We start from the raw sequence: 21,228 nt of genomic DNA, 5'->3' as shown, positions 1-21,228 counted from the left end.
AGCTTCGCTTCTGCTTTGCCACGTACCTCGGCCTCGGGGCAGCCACCCCTGTGACCCTCCCTCACACCGCGCCACTGCTCGTGACCTTACCTGCTGCCTTGTGGGTCATCTGGGGGGCCCTGCACAAATCCAGAGTGGAGTCCCTAAGGCTGTTGGATGGCGCCTTGTCAGCCTGCGTCCAGCAACTCCTTCAGTCAAGCGAGTGCCAAACGTCTTGCTCTGTTTTCTTTGGAATTTACGGGACCTCCTCTCCTGGTCTGCCCCACAGAGGACCTTAAGATCCATGAATAACCATAGTTTAGAGGTCCCGGGCCCTAAGGAAGCCAGACTGTCCTCCAGCAGGGCCTTCTCAGTGATGGCTCCGACCTGGTGGAATGCTCTGTCCCAGGAGACCAGGGCCCTGCAGGATTTAACCTCCTTCCATCGGGCCTGTAAGACAGAGCTATTCCAACTGGCCTTTTATTTGAATTCAGCCTGATCTTTTATTTCCCTTTCCTTCCCTCCCTGCCCTTTTATGAAGATCACCCGCTCTGAGACCCCACAGCTAATTCTCCCTGCCACCTCGCTGGCCCAAGTAGGACCAATTCAGCCAGCCCTGGGGATTATCTAATGCTTATTTCCCCTAAATTGATTTCTGAATTTTGAATTTTATTGTTATTCATGTTTTTATACTGTATTTTATGCTGCTTTTACACTTAAGCGTTTTAAATTTGTTGTTAGCCGCTAGCCACCCTGAGCCCGGTTTTTGAACCAGGAAGGGCGGGGTATTATTATTATTATTATTATTATTATTATTATTATTATTATTGGACCCCCCCAGCGAGACCTCCAGACACACAGCTCAGGCTTACGGCATTTCAGGTGCAACATGAAAAAACTGTTTCAGCTCAGCTCTTGGAGACAGCAATATTCTTGAGGAGAAAGACATCTACGTCAATAATGGCCTCTTCTTCTCCGTTATGCAGGCGTTGTCCCAACTCCTCCCCACCCTCCAGCCAGTGAACGCTTCACGACCAACTTCACCCTGACCAACCTCAGATACAAGGCGGAGATGGGGGATCCGAGTTCGAAAGCTTTCACTTCCACACAGAGAGTTGTGACCACTTTGGTGAGTCTCAGTATCCCTGTACTTCATGGGCACAGGATAGTAGCAGCTTACCATCAGTTGGTTTAGTCATAGAATCATAGATCCATAGAATCATAGAGTTGGAAGGGACCTCCAGGGGTCATCCAGTCCAACCCCTGCAATGCAGGAATCTCAGCTCAAGCATCCTTGACAGACGGCCATCCAATCTCTGCTTAAAAACCTCCAAGGAAGGAGAGTCCACCACCTCCTGAGTGAAAAGTAGGTTCTACTCTATTCAACGGGACTTATTCCCCAATAAGCGTGTGATGCAGTCTGTCCTAAACCTGAACCGAAGGGCCAGGCTAGATGCCAGGCAACCCAGAGTCAGAATTTAATAATTCCTTATCCAGAGTCGGGCTAATATGAGATTCTTTTCTGCCTTTAGCTGGGCCAAATGTTGAGGAAAAGCAGCGTTGGGGACGCCTATTCTGGATGCAACGTTACGGCTCTACGGTAAGACGTCTCAACATTCCGGAATCTTCCATGTGGCTATTATTGATTTGAACCCGAATGTTGCCAGTATTTCCATTCCAATGAATTTCAATACCAGTGTCCTGCAACCTTTAGCCGAGGGTCGTAGAATTGTTAAGTTGGTTTAGCAAAGCAAAGAGTAATTCTGTTGGTTTTTTTGGAAAATATGTTATAGGGTTGTTATTGTTGTTGTTTTTCAGAAATGTTTATTAAATTTTTCGCAAAACAGTAAAAGGTACATCTAGAACAAATGAAATCATAAAAAAAGAAAGAGAGAGAAACAGCAAATAAAAGAGAGGAAGACAAAGGAAGAAAGGAAACAGAGGAGAAAAACAATAGAGATGATAATAAAACACACACATATATATGTTGATAAAAGGAAGGGCAGGGATTGAAATATACACAATGGAAAATGATGAGATGAAGCCTTAAAAAATAATAATGTTAAAATGATAAATTGTTTTAAATAATAAAGAGACGAGTAGATTAAAATATGTTTTATAATGCAGCAAGATAGGAAGAACAAGGCACACGTGATGGAAGGGTGGGAAAGCAACTTTTAAATATTAAATTCAGATTAATTTGTTAAATTTTTTGAACAGCAATAAGAATTACTAAAGATAAACTGGGGGAAAATAATAATTGTAGATTTGGAAGGGACCCCAAGGGTAATCTAGGCCAACCCCCTGTGATGCAGGAAAAGAAATTCCTGTTCAGTCAGAGAAAAGGGTGGTGCACCAAAATGAAATAAAGGAAAAGGAAAAAGAATATAAGGCAATCAATGGTTGGATTTGAGAACCACAGGCCTGGCCCTCCAGATCTTTTGCTATCTGGCCCTTGGCAACTCTCCCTAGGCCACACCCCCTCTCCCTAGGCCACACCCCCTCTCCCTAGGCCACACCCCTCTCCCTAGGCCACACCCCTCACTTCACTCCCCAGCTGACTGATTTTCACCAGGCTAGAGATATGCCCTGGACTGCTGATCTTGCCCTTTACTTGCCTGCAGAGGATTCTGTGACTTTGGCCAGCGGTACAACAATTGCCCTGCCCATTTCTGCCTCTGGCACGCGGCCCCTGCAATGCGGCCCCCGGGCCGGAAAAGTGCTCAACCCCTGCCTGCTTAGGGACTGACCATTGCGCCTCTGATCTTGCAGGTCTTCGGATGGTGGGACGGCAACTGCGGTGGACACAGTCTGCAGCTACCGGCGAGATGCGATGGCGCCACAATTCGACCGAGTGAAAGTGTACCGGGAGCTGATAAATATGACCAATGGCTTCACCAAGATGGGGCCCTACACTCTAGACAAGGACAGCCTCTACGTCAATGGTGCATTTTTAATAAAATAATAATAATAATAATATTTATAGCCCGCCACTCTGGGAGGCTTTCAACAGATATAAAAACACAATGAAGCGTCAAACATTAAAAACTCCACAGGGCTGCCTTCAGATGTCTTCTAAAAGTTATATAGTTTTTTTATTTCCTTGACATCTGCTGGGAGGGCGTTCCACAGGGCCGGTGCCACCACCGAGAAGGCCCTCTCCCTGGTTCCACATAACCTCGCTTCTCTCAGGAAGGGAACTGCCACAAGGCCCTCGGCGCTGGACCTCAGTGTCTGAGCAGAACGATGGGGGTGGAGACGCTCCTTCAGGTCTACAGGGCCGAGGCCGTTGAGGGCTTTCAAGGTCAGCGCCAACACTTTGAATTGTGCTCAAAAGCATACTGGGAGCCAGTGTAGGTCTTTCAGGACCGGTCTCGGTGGCCACTCCCAGTCACCAGTCTAACTGCCACATTCTGGATTAGCTGTAGTTTCTGGGTCACCTTCAAAGTTGCAGTAGTCTAAGCAGGAGATAACCAGAGCATGGACCACCCTGGCGAGACAATGCACAGGCAGGGAGGATCTCAGATGGAGCCCTGGACACAGAACTGACCTGCGCTTCCATGGACAGCTGGGAGTCCAAAATGACTCCCAGGCTGCACACCTGGTCCTTTAGGGTCACAGTCACCCCATAGAGGACCAGAGAGTCCCCCACACCTGCCAAAACTCTTGTCATCCCCCCAGAACAGTACTTCTGTCTTGTCAGGATTCAACCTCAATCCATTAGCTACCAACCACCTCCAGGCAGGTGACTCCAGGTGAGGAGTCTTCTGGGTCAGCAGAGAGAGAACACCTGGCTTCACACACAACAAACTTCCCCAGTCAGCAGGCTTCAAGACGGACCCTGAATACATCTCTGGGGTTTTTTTTTAGATAGCATGGCTATCATGAAGTCCTCATGAAGGGGCAGGAGTAGCAGTATTGTTTGTTTAGCTATAAGCCCTAAGCATAACAAAAGGCCATCCCAGCTGAGCCACCCATTTGGCAGGCGAGGCAAATGAACCCTCAGGAGTCCATAATTTCCCTCATCCGAGAGCAGGAAAGCATGCAAACTCACTTGATGCAAGATCCCCCCCCATATATTCTATATTCTATAGACTATATAAAAGGTAAAGGTACCCCTGCCCGTACGGGCCAGTCTTGACAGACTCTAGGGTTGTGCGCTCATCTCACTTAAGAGGCCGGGAGCCAGCGCTGTCCGAAGACACTTCCGGGTCACGTGGCCAGCGTGACAAAGCTGCTGCGGCGAACCGGCACCAGAGCAGCACACGGAACGGCGTTTACCTTCCCGCTAGTACCGTATTTTTTGCTCTATAGGACGTACTTTTTCATCTCCAAAAATTAAGGGGAAATGTGTGCGTGTCCTATGGAGCGAATGCAGGCTCCTTGGCTTCAGCGGATAGCAACACGAAGCCTTCGAAGCGCAGAGGGAGGCTTCGCGTTGCTTTCGCTGAAGCCTGGAGCCTCCGGAGCACAGCAGGAGGTCCCGCTGCACTCCGGAGACTTCGGGTTCCTTTTGCTGAAGCCGGGAGAGCAAGACTCTCCTGGCTTCAGCAGAGAGGGAGAGCAGCGCAGCACCCCTTCAGCGAAGCGGGAGGAGAAATGGAAGGGGCTCCGTTTCTCCTGTCGCTTCGCTGAAGGGGCACTGAGCTGAGAGGGGGAGGTTTTTTTTCCTTGTTCTCCCCCTCTAAAACAAGGTGCGTCCTATGGTCGGGTGTGTCCTACAGAGCGAAAAATACGGTAAGCTGTCCCTATTTATCTACTTGCACTTTGACGTGCTTTCGAACTGCTAGGTTGGCAGGCGCTGGGACCGAGCAACAGGAGCGCACCCCGCCGCGGGGATTCGAACCGCCGACCTTTCGATCGGCAAGCCCTAGGCGCTGAGGCTTTTACCCACAGCGCCACCCGGGTCCCTTTTTTTATATAGACTATATAGATGGATATATTTCACGGGAACCTTTGAATAGAGGAGGCTGCGTAATGCAGTGAACAATGTCCTCTGTAACTGTTTTTTGGGAACACACAGAGGGTGATTTCTTACTGCACCATCCATATATAAAAGATATTAATTTTAAGCATTAATTCTGCGGGGGAAATGCACAATTCTACGTGGAGGCAGGAGCTCATCTGCAGTTAGTGACAAAGCAGACTCTGCCTGGAAGCCTTTATTTTTTATTAAGGGGGGGTCTTGTTTTTGAGCAGAAAACTTAGTTTCTTCACTGTCTTTCCTTTCCAGGTTACAGCGACCTGCGCAGCATTCCCTGTAAGTATTCCAAAGTGCCGCCATGCAAACGGAAAACTCTCCGATCGAAACGACTCCCGCCTTGAAATTCACATTGCTTCTCCTCCTTCCAGATCTCCCCGCCGCGACCCCTGCCAAGATGCCAACTTTGCGGAATTTCACGGTCAACTACACCTCGTCCAGCATCCCCTACATGAATGACATGGGGACCCCTGGTTCTCGCAAGTTCAACGCCACGGAGAAAGCCCTGAACTTCTACGTACGTTTCATATCCCCCACTTGTGTGCGCCACCTGCAGCGCAAGTAGCCCAGTCCTGGAGACTTCCTGGTTAGACTACTGCCTTGCATTAGATGTGGGGCTTGCCCTTGAAGACTGCCTCCAGTGCTAGAAACTCCGATAATATAAGCTAGACGCCAAGTGGTTCCTTAAACCAAGGTTATAGTTGCCAAAATGGAATGTCTATTTGCCAACTGGCTCTAAAGTCCAATTGATGGACTGACTGTGATTGATTCTCAGCTAAACTCTGGTCTCTTCCAACTCTATGATTCTATGATTCTATGATTCTATGATTCTATGATTAAACATCTGGCTAGTTCATCTTGAGCTAGTTTTAAAACTTTTTGTGCTCAGGCTGCACACAAAAAAGAACTTTGGTTCCAGAATTTCATTCTGAGTTATCTGTTTTTAGCCTATTGTCATTTTAATTTCTTGAAAGCCTTAAATTATGGCTGTTCCTTTTTCTTATGTGTATTTTTATTGCTTTACCCTTTTTTTGTAATCAGCTTTGAGGCCGTTGTTTTGCTTTTGTGCAATCAAGCAGTGCACAGATTTTATAAAATAAATAAATGACATATGCATGCATTTATTTATTTTGCAAAAATCTATATACCACTTGATCATAGGAGACCTCAAAGCGCTTTACAAAAATAATAAAACAGTAATAGTAAAAACAATTACAGTGGTACCTCGGGTTAAGTACTTAATTCGTTCCGGTGGTCTGTTTTTAACCTGAAACTGTTCTTAACCTGAAGCACCACTTTAGCTAATGGGGCCTTCCACTGCCGCCATGCAATTTCTGTTCTCATCCTGAAGCAAAGTTCTTAACCCGAGGTACTATTTCTGGGTTGGCGGAGTCTGTAACCTGAAGCGTATGTAACCTGAAGCGTATGTAACCCGAGGTACCACTGTAAAACATTCAGAAAAATAGTAACAAACAAAACCAGCAGCAACCTAAAAACTCATCAGCATTCTAAATTTCTGAGCCTAATAAAAAAAAGGTCTTTAGCAAGTGCAGCAAAGAGTACAGGGAAGGTTCCTGCCCAATGTCAAGTGGCAGGCAGTTCCAAAGTTTAGGTTCCACCATGTGCTGAAAGATCAATTTCTTACAAATGCAGAATCTTCTTCTTCTTCTTTGGCGATCGCTCATTAGGTGGCACGGTTAACAGTGCCCCCTCCGCAGATCATTCTGCCTTTCCGGCAAAGCTTTCAAAGCAACTGATCTGCAGGTGACGGGCTCTGCCAATATTTTTCTTTCCTTTCCCCCCTTCAGATGGAGCCTCTTCTCAAGAAGACACACGTTGGCCCGGCCTTTGCGTACTGCCGAGTGGAGAGATTTCGGTAAGAGGCTGGGATGGGCAGCTAAGAGGGTGGGCAACAGCTGGGCTTTCCAATTCCAGCCAATTCCCCTGGCAGGCCTCCCGAGGTAGACTGCTGTTGAGCGTGGATGTTCCATATACCCATTTTGAGCCCCAAACCCACCCCCCACCCCATTGACAGGGTCTGGAAACCAAGCCGTATGAGGAACGGTTGAAGGAGCTGGGTAGGTTTAGCCTGGAAAAGAGGAAACATCTCCAAATATCTGGAGGGCTGTCGCAGGGAAGATGGAGAAAGCTTGTTTTCTGCTGCTCTGGAGCAGAGGACCCCCTTTCATTGCAGGGGGTTGGGCTAGATGACCCCTGAAGTACCCCCTCAGATTTATACAATTCTATAATGTGCAAGGGACGCAGATGGCGCTGTGGGTTAAACCACAGAGCCTAGGACTTGCCGATCAGAAGGTCGGCGGTTCGAATCCCTGCAACGGGGTGAGCTCCCGTTGCTCAGTCCCTGCTCCTGCCAACCTAGCAGTTCGAAAGCACGTCAAAGTGCAAGTAGATAAATAGGTACTGCTCTGGCGGGAAGGTAAACGGCGTTTCTGTGTGCTGCTCTGGTTCGCCAAAGTGGCTTAGTCCTGCTGGCCACATGACCCGGAAGCTGTACGCCAGCTCCCTCAGCCAATAAAGCGAGATGAGCGCCGCAACCCCAGAGTCGGCCACAACTGGACCTAATGGTCAGGGGTCCCTTTACCTTTACCTTTATAATGCGCATTTGCCTTTCCTTAGGGCTCCACAAGCCAGGCATGGTGTGGCGGTGGACACTGTCTGCAGCTACTGGGAAGACCTTCTCCCTGCCCCCTTTGACCACGTGAGGCTTCACCGGGAGATCAGCAACCTGACGAGGGACGGCACGAGGCTCGGCCACTACAGCCTGGAGAAGGACAGCCTGTCTGTGAATGGTAAGCCAGTTGGGGGCCAGAGGCTGGATGGGAAGAACCCAAGACCCATTGAAGTAGACAGGCTTAAGCCATTCATCATGGTGCCCATTCATCTCAATGGGTTTGCTCCTGTCCCAGCCTGAGGGCCTGAGTTACCTTCCGAGGGCCGCATGCCAGGGGTGGGCGGGACCAGGTGCAAAAGTGGGCGGGGCAATGGGTGGTAAATGAGATTCCTTTAGTTGAGATTCTTACATTGCAGCAGGTTGGACTAGATGACCCCCAGGGGTCCCTTCCAACTCTACTGTTAACAGAGAAATCTGAGGGCTCCTCTGGACAAAAAACAAGGACACCAGCCAGGAATACCAGAGCAAAACAGAAGCCAGTAGGCTTGGTCTTGATTGAAGACTGTGGTGACAGGACTCCCACCTGCCACAAGGTGGAACAAGACGGACGCCCCAAACAAAAGAGCCCCCAAACTTTTATTAGCTGCTAATCCCCATGTTACACCCCCCCCCAAACTACATCCCTAATACTTCATGGTTACATCATGAAAGGGGAGGTCTGGTGGCAGGAATCTGAGCACCCTGGACCCTGCCCCATGGTTCCCCTTGCCCTCCACCAAACACCCATCAAGTGTAACAAAAGAAGATATTTACATTTCCCTGTTTCCCAGCCAAGTTAATCCCACCCTTTTGTCTTCATCTGGGTTTGTTCTTTCTGGCATGGCTACCTGTCTGGCACTCAGGTATCAGGATGTAAGGAATTATCCCTCAGGCAGAGGGGCTGCTCAGTAGCTGAGCTCACATGTCTGTATGAATTTCCGAAGTTTTCCCAGTGAGCCAGTACATAGAGACATTTATCAGTGAATTCTTACATTTGGTATTGTGCAGCAAAGGCCCTTTGAATAGATAGGAAGAAACTGTGATGAAGTGTTTTGTGGGGACAAATCACAAAAGTCACAAAAGTGATGGTGCTGGTTTTGGTAGTGGGCTGCATGTGCATGATATTTGCTGGAGGGGCAACCCACCCCCAACCTATACATAAATTCCTGCAACACTACAATTCTATAAAATGTAAGCTTTGTAGAGAATAGGCTAGTTTCTACACACACACACACACACACACACACAGCCCTCTCTAGCCTTCGTCCAGGCAAGCAAGAGGCCGGATCTGAGTTTGAAACACCCAAGGAGGGTGTGGAACAAGGAGGGCCTAATTCTTTTTTAAAAAAACCCGATTCTCGGTTTTGTACATTTCAATAATTTTACAACCATTTTAACATTTCAAAACTCGACTTCCTTCCCTCTCTTTCTGCGGTTCCTTAATTTTTTTAAAAATATTTTTTGCATATTCCAAATTAACTTAATTGACCCATTTATTCATTATACAGTACTATTTATACAATAATCCTGCCAATGTTCTTATCTGTTTACAATTTATTTCTGAATATTCAAAAAACCGTTTCTACTGGGCAGGGCCTAATTCAGTCCTCCTCTGAGGGCGACTACATTCACACCATGCCTTTAAAGGGAGGTAAATTCAGGACCATCACTATAAAATAAGGACACCATTTCCTACACACCTGTTCACCACCTGCTCCTTCCAATTCCTTGCAGGATACCCGCCAGTCCTCAGAGGAGGGGAGGAAGGAGTTGGCTATGAGCTCGGCTTCACGGTCGTCAACCAGAACTTGACCCACACGGACCCGTCGTCTCCAGAATACCAGCGTGTGAAGTCTGCCATCGCCCACGAGGTCAGGATCTGTGCGCTGGGACTCACCAGACCCTAGAGGGCACAGGAGCCTTGAGGAAAGGGTCTCACGCACTTCCTTCAGTGTCCTCATTTTCTATGTGTTATATTTATATTGAAATAATTTCAGTAGTAAGCCGCTCTGAGCCCGGCCTTGGCTGGGGAGGGCGGGGTATAAATAAAATAAAAAATTATTAGTAGTAGTAGTAAAGAAATGAAGTGATAGAAAGGGGGGAAAGAGAAGTGAGGGGGGGACCAAAGATGTGTAATACACACACACACACACACACACACACACACACACAAAATACAAATGTAATAGAGGCCCGTTCATTGCAATCTAAATTGATATAGTGTTATTATCCGTGTTAAATTTTTAATTGACCATCCTCGGACCTTTCTTCTGCCGTTCTGGAGTTTAAGGAAGAAGAATGACAAAGCCTGTTTTGTCTAATCCCTTTGTAAAGCTGTCCCTAAGAACAGCAGCTGGATCAAACCCAAATTCTGAAACCCTCACAGCAGTCTGTGCAGATAAAATGCAGCACTGAGATCCCTTCCCATTCCTATTTTTATTTTACCATACATACATGTGGCAACCTATGTCAAATTTCCTTAAGAATAGCTCAACAACAACAAACTCAACAGCTTTGCCAAAAAAAGACCAACCTTTGTGTCTGGATTTTCACTTTTTGAAATATGGCAGCCCTATACAAGCGCCTTCCATTATTTGTAGAGGAGCCCCATAGCTCAATTGTAGGGCGTCTGCTTTGTATGGGGAACGTCCCAGATTCCACCCCACAGCATCTCTAGGTAGGGCTGGGAAAGACCCTCTATGTTAAACAGTGAGACTGCGTGGTTTTTCTCATGCTTTGCAATGCACAGAGGCAGCGTGGTACAGTGGTTAGAGTGTCGGGTTAGGACCTCAGGGCCCAGGGTTCGAATTCACACCAATCCATGGTGCTCAGTGGGTGTCCTTGTGGGCTAGTCGCTCGCTCTCAGCCCAACCTACCTGGTAGGGTTGTTGTGAGGGTTAAGCGAGGCGGAGGGAAACCGTATTAGCCACCTCCTCGAAGGATGCAAATGCAGTAATAATAATAATCATCATCATCATCCCAACAGTTCCTAATTTCAGTTTGTTCCACCCATTCCAGTTAAATCAACTCTTCCTCCGGAGTGCCATCCGAAACGGATTCAACATTTGCAAAGTAACTGGACTGAGGTCAGTACTGATAGGAAGGAAAGTGTAAGCAGTTGTCTAGGCTCCTGAGACACCTGCCTGAATCAGAGATAAGGAATCTTCGGACTTCTTTATGTTGAGGGGCTCCAAACCCCATCATCCCTTGCATGTTGAGGGACTCCAACTCCCATCATTCCTGGCATGTTGAGGGACTCCAACTCCCATCATCCCTTGCATGTTGAGGTGCTCCAACTCCCATCATCCCTTGTCTGTTGAGGTGCTCAAACTGCCATCATCCCTTGCCTGTTGAGGGGCTCTAACTCCCATCATCCCTTGCATGTTGAAGGGCTCCAACTCCCATCATCCCTTGCATGCTGAGGGGCTCCAACTCCCATCATCCCTTGCCTGTTGAGATGTTCCAACTCCCATCATCCCTTGCGTGTTGAGGGACTCCAACTCCCATCATCCCTTGCCTGTTGAGGGACTCCAGCCCCCATCATCCCTTGCCTGTTGAGGTGCTCCAACTCCCATCATCCCTTGCCTGTTGAGATGTTCCAACTCCCATCATCCCTTGCGTGTTGAGGGACTCCAACTCCCATCATCCCTTGCGTGTTGAGGGACTCCAACTCCCATCATCCCTTGCCTGTTGAGGGACTCCAACTCCCATGATCCCTTGCCTGTTGAGGGACTCCAGCCCCCATCATCCTTTGCATGTTGGCCTAATGGGAGATGGGAGTCACAGATAAGAACATCAGGAGAACCTTGTGGGATCAGGCTGGTTTTTTGAATGAACCATGTTGTTCAGAGGGATTGCCTGCCTCTTGGGGTTGGGTTTGTTTTTGTCTGGGGTGTCCTCTTGCCCCTGACTCTTCCTCTGCCCATTGCAATTCTCAGGCACGGCTCCATCGTGGTCGACTGCAAGTGCTACTTTGACCCGGCAACAAACACCAGCCAAGAGGTCGTCCGAGAGACGTTTCAGCAGGAGACGAGGAATGCCACGTCTCTGTGGCTGGGAAAGCAGTTCCAGCTCAAGGGCGTGACTGTGCGAGGTACAGAAACACCCTTCAGCATAAATCAGGAAAGGTCACCGGTTGTGACAAGTAAAACACGCGTGGTTCTGTTGGGTCCACGATTTGGACCAGGGCAGCCTTTGGCTCAGTTGATCAATGAAAGCCAACAGACTCGGGAGATCCAGGAAAAATACTCTTTTTAATCAGCTGAGTAAAACAGAGGGCAACACTTTCAGTACAGAGAAAGAAACTGCTGCAAGGGGGAAAACTTTCCCCTTGCTCTTTAAATCAGGGGTCAGCAAACTTTTTCAGCAGGGGGCCGGTCCACTGTCCCTCAGACCTTTTGGGGGGCCGGACTATATTTTTTCGGGGGGAATGAACAAATTCCTATGCCCCACAAATAACCCAGAGATGCATTTTAAATAAAAGCACACATTCTACTCATGTAAAAATACACTGATTCCCGGACTGTCTGCAGGCTGGATTTAGAAGGCGATTGGGCCGGATCCAGCACCTGGGCCTTAGGTTGCCTACCCCTGCTTTAAAGCTTTTCCGTCCCCTGCTCTCCCCCTCCTTTCCTCCTTACAATTCCTGTAGGTTGAGAACTTGCAGCTAACAGACTTCCCTAAACGCCCATTTCATATCTACTTCCTGATAAGTGCCCCCCCTTTACATATGTCCCATGTTCATGTAAATTAGCAATTTAAGGGCAAGGGGTGTGTTTTTTAATATTAATGAGGCTCTAGAGCATGTGCAAAGCCCTTGAGCTAGCATCTGCTAAATCTCCCAGTTTAGGAACTAACCCTAAAACTATGGTTGCCAGATTTTTTTCAATGAATCCGGGGACATTTTTTAAATTATTAATATTTTGAAGCTGAGTAGCGACAGGGAGTCAGTAGTGGGGATGATGAGGCAAAGGACCCTGGGCCCAAGCACACAAGCGTATTGTATAAAGGGGCAAAGCCCTTCTTTTGCACCCTGTGAAACATAAATGTGCAGAGTTTTTAAAAAACTGGGGAATGGCACGCCACCCGCCTGTGACTCCCGAGCCTCCCCCGATCTCCTGCCCCCTTCCTCCTTTGTTTTGACTGATTGGGGGAGGCTCGGGAGTCGCTGCCGGCTGGCCGTTGCCCAGTCTTTTGAAAATTCTGAGCATTTATGTTCCACAGGGTGCAAAAGAAGGGCTTTGCACCTTGAGTGGCAGAGAAACCGCACACTTTGCGCCCCTCCTGGGCAATGGCATGTTAAAATGCAAGCAGATAAATAGGTACTGCTCTGGCGGGAAGGTAAACGGCGTTTCCGTGCGCTGCTCTGGTTCGCCAGAAGCGGCTTAGTCATGCTGGCCACATGACCCAGAAGTTGTATGCCGGCTTCCTCAGCCAATAAAGCGAGATGAGCTTCGCAACCCCAGAGTCGGTCACGACTGGACCTAGTGGTCAGGGGTCCCTTTACCTTTACCTTTAGGTCATGCAAACCACTCTTTTAAATAATATCAGCTGGGAGCACTGGGAACCAAGGGGACGGTGGCCGAAGGGGTATTTCTTTGAATTTTTAGGATTCTTCCTTCCTCCCCAGCTCCCGAATCGGCCATTGAGTCCGCCACTGCCGCTCCGCCGCCCCAACTCCAGATGAAGAACTTTGCGGTCAATTTCACCGTCACCAACTTGCCGTACGCAGGGGAAATGGCAGATCCCGACACGGATGTCTACTGGAAGACCAAAATGAGTCTTGAGAGCGAGGTAAACGGCTCAGGAGAGACGCTAAGAAGAGTCCAGGCCTCACTCCTGGACTTTGGCTGAGGCCCTACAGAGGACTTTGCCAGGCCCCCGGGACTCCCTTCAGGCTTGGCCCTGACCAGCCTTCTTTCTCTCCCTCCTCAAATGTTTTGGTCCGGCTGGAAATATTTATATGTATTGTTATTTCTCAAACTTCTATCTCCTGCCTTTCCTCCCCAAAGTTCCCAAGTGTGAAGTTTAAGAAACAAAGCGAAAGCATTCTAAGAGCCGATCCAAATATTTTAAAAGAGTTAGAATTAAAATCATCTCAAATCATGTTTTGTTTTATACTCTTTATTGGAAAATGCAGAGTACAAAATTAAAACTGCACAGGGTAATTATAAGACACAAGAAGTAACACCTATGTGGGAAATGAAACAGAAAAAAAATATATTGTGCATATTACAAAAAAGAGGAAATTGTTATTGCAGTTAACCATACCTTAATCGGTATGCGGGTGGCGCTGTGTTGCTGATCAGAAGGTTGGCGGTTTGAATCCCCGCCACGGGGTGAGCTCCCATTGTTCGGTCCCTGCTCCTGCCCACCTAGCAGTTTGAAAACACGTCCAAGTGCAAGTAGATAAATAGGTACCACTCCGGCAGGAAGGTAAACAGCGTTTCCGTGCGCTGCTCTGGTTCGCCAGAAGTGGCTTAGTCATGCTGGCCACATGACCCAGAAGCTGTACGCCGGCTCCCTCGGCCAATAAAGCGAGATGAGCACCGCAACCTCAGAGTCGCCCGCGACTGGACTTAACGGTCAGGGGTCCCTTTACCTTTACCTTATACCTTATTCAAAAATGGTATTTATAAAAATGAATTCCAAATATCATTAAGTTTGTCCATGGACAATTTTTAAAATCATCTCAAATGCTGTATTTATTTTGTTTATATATCTCCTGTTTCTCTGAGGTGCTCAGTGTAGCTTATGTGAGGTTGGTGGGCCTGAAAGGTGACTCAGTGAGCTCCACAGCCGAGCAGGGATTCGAACCCTGGTCTCCCCCCGAGCCGAGAGGGCAGCCAGCCTCCATGAGGAGCGGCTACCACGGGGGCACAGCAAGCAAAGTCTACCCGTTGCCTCACGATGCCCCTAGTGAGGTTAGGGGGCGCAGTCCTTGCCTTGCCCTAGTTTCTGGCAATGCACATTATGCCGCTCGACTAAAAAGGTTCTTGTTCTGCTATGTGAACTAAATACATTCAAATAAAGTGGCTATTATTTCCAGGGAATATTAAATAGCTGAAGGGTGAAGGGTTGGTTTTCTGTGGGGTGGGGGGCGCCTGCTATGTGTGTGCGCGCACCTTAAAACCCGTGTAACAATGGCACAGGCCATGCCAATGCGATATGACTCAAAGAGGGGCCCGAATTGCACCTCTCTCTCTGGCTACGTTCACCCTGTGCTTCCAGAGATAGCGCAGGATAGTGCGCACCCCGGAAATGATCTCTTTCAGCTTCTGCCTTCTGGAAGAAGGTCCAGGGTTATAAAGACTAGGACTAGCAACCTGAGAAACAGTTTTTATCCAAATGCGATTTTGATTTTAAACACAGTGTAAGGTAGTCTCTGTGGGAGTATATTGTATTTAATTATGGGGTACCAGAGTTTTTAGTGGGTTAACCAGGGTGGGACAGCTGGGATAGCAGGCTTGTTGGTTTTTGAATGTCTAATGTAGATTTTTCAATTGTTCTGTATGGGACAATGACAATAAAGATTATCGTATTGTCTCGTATCGATCCTGTTCTCCCCTTCTTCCTCCAAACAGCTCCACCAGTTATACCAGCGCAGCAGCCTGAAGAGGGAGTTTGTGCAGTGCTCTGTTGAGAGCTTCAGGTGTGTGTTTGTGTGGTTCGAAGGCAGACTAAGTGAGGGTCAGTAATCTCCGCTGCCATCGGGAGACTCCAACATCCCTGCTTCAGAGACATCAGTCATGGCGGTTGACCAACATTTGGCTGTGTTTTAATTTTTGCATAGACCGACTGACCTGCAGACCGAGACGGCGGTCGGTGCCGCCTGCACATTCACGATGGATTCGTCCATAAGGACGTTCGACCGAGCTCTGGTGTACGATGCATTTAGGAACTGGACGGGCAATGCCACAGCGTTGGGGATGTACACACTGGACAACCGAAGTCTGCTGGTCAGCGGTAAGAGTGCAGTGGGTGCCAGAGATCCTGGACAAGGGCAGAAGCTTCCAGGGGAAAGTCAGAAGGGCCTGCAGGATTAGGCCAATGGGTCATCTAGTCTAGCGTCCTCACTGTGGCTCAAGAGTCACTCTCCCCTGCCATGGCTTCCAGCGATTAGAAGCCAGAAGCATAATTGCCTCCAAGGCTGGGGTCTATGGGGTGCTAAAGGCACTGGTGTTTGTGTGTTACCTCTGGTGGGGGACATACCATGCTCCTTTTGCAGTCGTTGGTCTACCTTTGGTCCCTACCTGCACCCAAACTCTCACCTGTGGCTCCTGGAAGCTGTCATGAAGCAACAGCGGCTACAATCCAAGAAGGGCTTCAACTGGCCGGCTAAACCAGGCGAGGGGAGCTGATGGGTCCCAATCCCTTGGGGAGTTAGGGACTTTCCCTGCATGCGGAAACAGACTACAGCAGACAGGGTGGACGAGACCAAGCGTGGGTCCAATGGTCAAGAAGGTGGTCTCTGCATGTGCTATAGAAGGAAGTGAGGAGCAGATGGGACACATCTCCTATCTAGGAGAAGGAAAACTCTGGTCCTCAACCTCTGCTGCCTTGAGGGAACCTCTTTGGGAGAAGAAAAGGCAAAGGAGGAAAGCCTACACAAATCTGGAGTGGAGTCCCTAAGATGGCTCTTTCCAGCAACTCCTTCAGCCAAGCAGGTGCTCTGCCTTCTTTGGACCCCATCAGCGAGGCTGAGAGGGGAGTCTTGTCCTCTGGGCAGCCCAGGACCTCCAGACACAACACCCAGAGTTACCCCACTCAGGACCAGGGAGTCCGCCATACTTGTCTGCCCCCAGAAGCAATACATTAGATGGGGCCCTTTTGGCTCGATTCTGCTCTTGGGTTCATTTCACGCTGTTATGTTTATCCTATATTTATTTGCAGGTTATCCTTCAACAGTGACCCCAGTGCCCCACCAAGGAGGTTAGTGATGCTTCAGCATTGATTCAAGGTTGGAGGGGTCCCGGTTTCTGGTGGGTGGGTCCCCTCTTTCAATTCTTCCACCGGCCATCGGATTTCCTCAAATGCCCCAGCCTCAGAAGCTGCCCGCCATTTTCATTCTCCACAATGCCATGGGTCAAAGCCTGCCGACATTTAATACTCTTTTTTTTTTTGTCTTTCCAGGGTTACCTTTCTGGGCCATCATCCTGATATGTCTGTCTGCTCTCCTGGGCTTCCTCCTCCTCTTCCTCATCTGCTTCCTGGTATGTTCATCCTCTGCATTCAAGACAGAGGGGAAAGGAAGCTTATGCATTTTGGGGGCGGGGGCATGGTCGAGGTTTCCCACTTCTGACACCAGTTGCACCTAATGTGGGGGAAATGTGGGGGCTGGAGAATGCTGTGGGTGAACTACTTGTGCAAGTATATATATATTTTTTGCACTGGGAAATGCCCTGGTGTGCTGATGGAGGTTGTTTTGGGAGGGGAGGACCCAAACGGCATTTAATTTCAGCCAGGCTGGTGGAGGGAGTTTAGCATCTAGATATAGGAGTATAGCATCTAGATCAAGGGAAGTAATAGTGCCACTGTATTCTGCTCTGGTCAGACCTCACCTGGAGTACTGTGTCCAGTTCTGGGCACCACAGTTCAAGAAGGACACTGAGAAACTGGAACGTGTCCAGAGGAGGGCAACCAAAATGGTCAAAGGCCTGGAAACGATGCCTTATGAGGAACGGCTAAGGGAGCTGGGCATGTTTAGCCTGGAGAAGAGGAGGTCAAGGGGTGATATGATAGCCATGTTCAAATATATAAAAGGATGTCACCTAGAGGAGGGAGAAAGGTTGTTTTCTGCTGCTCCAGAGAAGCGGACACGGAGCAATGGACCCAAACTGCAAGAGAGAAGATTCCACCTAAACATTTGGAAGAACTTCCTGACAGTAAGAGCTGTTTGACAGTGGAATTTGCTGCCAAGGAGTGTGGTGGAGTCTCCTTCTTTGGAGGTCTTTAAGCAGAGGCTTGACAACCATATGTCAGGAGTGCTCTGATGGTGTTTCCTGCTTGGCAGGGGGTTGGACTCGATGGCCCTCGTGGTCTCTTCCAACTCTATGATTCTAGGGGACCTCGCTATCTCGCCTTGCCCTCAGATGCAGCCATATTGAATTGCCCCTGCAAGCCAGGCTGATGGACGTCCCTCTGACACAGCCAGGTGGAACAGTTTGTCCCAGCCAGACCAATGGAGGGGGCCTTTCTGCCTCACCTCTCTGTCTGTCGTAGCCAGGTGGAATGGTTTGAATGGTGCTCGGAAACGTATTGGGAGCCAGTGTAGATCTTTTAGGACCAGTGTTATGTGGTCCCGGCGGCCGCTCCCAGTCACCAGTCTGGCTGTCGCATTCTGGATTAGTTGTAGTTTCCCAAGTCACCTTCAAAGGTAGCCCCACGGAGAGCGCATTGCAGTAGTCCAAGCGGGAGATAACCAGATCATGTCCCACTCTGGCGAGACAGTCGACGGGCAGGTAGGGTCTCAGCCTGCGTACTAGATGGAGCTGCCCTGGACACAGAATTGACCTGCGCCTCCATGGACAGCTGTGAGTCCAAAATGACTCCCAGGCTGCACACCTGGTCCTTCAGGGGCACAGTTGCCGCTATGCAGCCACAGCAAGCATCTGTAAGAAACTGGCTAGACGAAGAGGAGTGGTGGGAGGTGCCAGTTGAGGAACCCCCAAGAGAAACCCCAGAGGAGGAAGGCTCAGAGCCTGGGGGTTGGTGGTGGGGCACCGAGGAGAGGTCAGAGGGAGAAGATTGGGAAGATGTGCCGGATGCTGATTGAGCAACAGGGTTTAGTGAGCGGGAAGAGGCTGAGACAGGGAGCAGTAAAGACTCTGAGGCTGAAGTAAAAGTAGCCCATAGATCAAGACCATAAGGGGAGGGAAACATAAGGTTCAGTCCAAGCCAAAGGCCAGGCAGAACAGCTCTGTCTTGCAGGCCCTGTGGGAAGATGTCAAGTCCCGCAGGGCCCTAGTCTCTTGGGACAGAGCGTTCTATCAAGTCGGGGCCAGTACTGAAAAGGCCCTGGCCCTAGTTGAGGCCAGTCTAACCACCTTGGGCCTTGGGACTTCCAAAGTGTTGTCATTTGTTGACCTTAAGGTCCTCCGCGGGGCAGACCAGGAGAGGCTGTCCCGTATGCAGCCTAGAATAGCATTTGCTTCTTTTGCTGCTGCATCACACGGTTGGCTCATCTTCAGCTTGTGGTCCATCTGCTGGCGCAGGACAGGAAGGGGAGCATTGTCGGCACACAGACTTGTATGACCAGTGTTCTTTTTCTCTCCCTTCTGTTCTTTCTGCACCAACCAGGTTGTTTTCTGTCTGCGGAAGAAAGCCGGGAAGTATCAGGTGCAGCAGGACATCTTGGGTCTCTACTTCCCGCACTTGGACATGAGGAAAGCGCGATGATGTGCAGACCCTTTTGCGGCCTTGACTCCCTGCGCCCCACGAGGTGGGAGTGGGGGGATCTCCTTTCGCACACTGCTCCCACCGTCCACAGCAAACAACTGTTTTGGCACAGCTGGAACAGACGTCTAGATTAAGAAGTGAATCACAACCAATCAACACTAGCTTGTCTTGGACCAGAGAGAGAGAGAGATGGTTCCTGTATTGCGCGGGGTTGGACTAGATGACCCTCGTGGTCCCTTCCAGCCCTATGATTCTGTGACTATTGAGCATGCTCTATGAGATATTTTGGACATTGACCTCGGCGACCCTGAAGACTGCCGGATTCAGAACTGAGTGGGGAAGCTCCGTTCCAATTTATTTATTAACGCACGGTGGACTTTGGAATGTAATTTTAATATATATATGTAGCCAGAGATTATTTAACTATTTGTAGACGGATTCTGCCTGGGATGCAGATCAGTGTCAAGTCTTTCTCCCCCCTCCCCACGTTCTCTGAAATGTCCAGAGGCGTCGAAGGAAGTTCAGACTGTATTGCACTTTAGATTCCCTTAGAATTTTGCTTTTCAGCCTTTATTGGCATACCTTAGACAGTAGAATCGTTTTTTCAAAAACCATCCATAAAACATTCATAATCTAGACATATTAAACTCATAAAACATAAAAAAGACATTTCTCGGCATTTTCAGGACTATCATCCCTCAGCAGATATTGTATCTGCTTGCAAAAACGAGTTCTGTTTAGCTTGGGGACTGGGAGATCTCTTTCAGCTCAGGGGCCGGCCCCCCTCTTGGGGGATCTTCCGAGGGCCACATACTGTTGGAGGGCAGAGCCGGGAGCAAAAAGTAGGCGGGCCTATGCTAATTACCTATGTGTGGTAGGCTACACGCCGCTGGAACGAAGACCAGAGGTTTCTGTGTCCGGCCACTCCTCTTTCCATCCTCCGTCCAGGCCAGTAGGAGGCATTATCAAATGGAAGGTGGGGTGGAAGAAGGTTGGTGGAGGATCTGGCCTGACAAGAAAGCTGTGGCCCCGGAAAGAGTCCTAAGGGTGGGGGACACACGAGCTGGAGGTCTCTTGCCCTGTTTTACCTAAAACAAAACAGCAATATTTAGTGATTGTCGGCAGGGATGGTTTTTCTATTTAAGGAGGGGATGCTCTTTTTGGAGAGGTGATGAAGTTTGCTACACTGGAAGGATAATTACACAAACACCCAAAAAAAACCAACTGGGGCTGTGGTTTAGGAGAGAACCAGATTCCAAAATAATATATATTCGTATGTCAGCGATTGATATGATGATTGTTCTTTGTTTTCTAAAAGATCTCAATATTTAAAAACGTTCTCGATTTCTTACAAGCCAATCAATAAACAGCAAGCTGAAAAACGAACTTGAGATGGCGTGTGTTTGTGTATAAGCATATCTGGAATCTAAAGCTGTCCTACAAGCAAGTGAAACCCGGCGGTAATCATACATCCATTATGCCACAATGCAGCTCATGACGTGAGAGTCGGGTCCTAATAACATACATTTATTTGCCTTAAGGGACGCAGGTGGCGCTGTGGGTTAAAGCCTCAGCGCCTAGGGCTTGCCGATCGAAAGGTCGGCGGTTCGAATCCCCGCGGCGGGGTGCGCTCCCGTTGTTCGGTCCCAGCGCCTGCCAACCTAGCAGTTCGAAAGCACTCCCGGGTGCAAGTAGATAAATAGGGACAGCTTACTAGCGGGAAGGTAAACGGCGTTTCCGTGTGTGGCTCTGGCTCGCCAGAGCAGCGATGTCACGCTGGCCACGTGACCCGGAAGTGTCTTCGGACAGCGCTGGCCCTTGGCCTCTTTGAGTGAGATGGGCGCACAACCCTAGAGTCTGTCAAGGCTGGCCCGTACAGGCAGGGGTACCTTTACCTTTACCTTTATTTGCCTTAAGGGTACTGGAATGGCAGAAGAGGAGGATCCGGTTTCTGAGTTAAGACTCCTTGATCTTTAAATCCCCAAATGACTGCCCTATAAAAGAGGCAAAAAGTCCTCAGTTTATATGATTTTTGTCTTAAGAGGGCAAACCCTCTCTTTTTATGATTATTAAATTGAGAGCAGGGTGTGGGGGGTGTTAGGAAAGGGGTAGCTCCAGCCCTGAGTGCTCACTGGAAGGACAGATCCTGAAGCTGAGGCTCCAATACTTTGGCCACCTCATGAGAAGACTCCCTGGAAAA

At 48.9% G+C, this 21,228-nt stretch overlaps 1 protein-coding gene across 1 annotated transcript in view; it reads left to right on the top strand.

Moving 5' to 3' along the window:
• Positions 1 to 20,414, top strand: part of MUC16 (mucin 16, cell surface associated) — a 51,096-nt gene extending 30,682 nt beyond the window's left edge. Inside the window, exons 64-79 of the mRNA XM_083421315.1 lie at positions 966 to 1,108; positions 1,512 to 1,579; positions 2,752 to 2,924; positions 5,213 to 5,239; positions 5,332 to 5,477; positions 6,769 to 6,836; positions 7,598 to 7,770; positions 9,366 to 9,502; positions 10,650 to 10,717; positions 11,570 to 11,724; positions 13,261 to 13,424; positions 15,215 to 15,282; positions 15,424 to 15,596; positions 16,524 to 16,562; positions 16,764 to 16,843; positions 18,930 to 20,414. Of these exons, the coding sequence (XP_083277441.1) occupies positions 966 to 1,108; positions 1,512 to 1,579; positions 2,752 to 2,924; positions 5,213 to 5,239; positions 5,332 to 5,477; positions 6,769 to 6,836; positions 7,598 to 7,770; positions 9,366 to 9,502; positions 10,650 to 10,717; positions 11,570 to 11,724; positions 13,261 to 13,424; positions 15,215 to 15,282; positions 15,424 to 15,596; positions 16,524 to 16,562; positions 16,764 to 16,843; positions 18,930 to 19,028 (1,781 nt within the window). The 3' untranslated portion in view covers positions 19,029 to 20,414. The remainder of the gene's footprint in view (positions 1 to 965; positions 1,109 to 1,511; positions 1,580 to 2,751; positions 2,925 to 5,212; positions 5,240 to 5,331; positions 5,478 to 6,768; positions 6,837 to 7,597; positions 7,771 to 9,365; positions 9,503 to 10,649; positions 10,718 to 11,569; positions 11,725 to 13,260; positions 13,425 to 15,214; positions 15,283 to 15,423; positions 15,597 to 16,523; positions 16,563 to 16,763; positions 16,844 to 18,929) is intronic.
• The last annotated feature ends 814 nt before the right edge of the window (positions 20,415 to 21,228 follow it).

Source organism: Podarcis tiliguerta, assembly GCF_965153285.1.
Source record: "Podarcis tiliguerta genome assembly, chromosome: 18".
Taxonomy (NCBI): domain Eukaryota; kingdom Metazoa; phylum Chordata; class Lepidosauria; order Squamata; family Lacertidae; genus Podarcis; species Podarcis tiliguerta.
The sequence above is the reverse complement of the archived record's forward strand: the minus strand, read 5'-3'. Positions and strand labels throughout refer to the sequence as shown.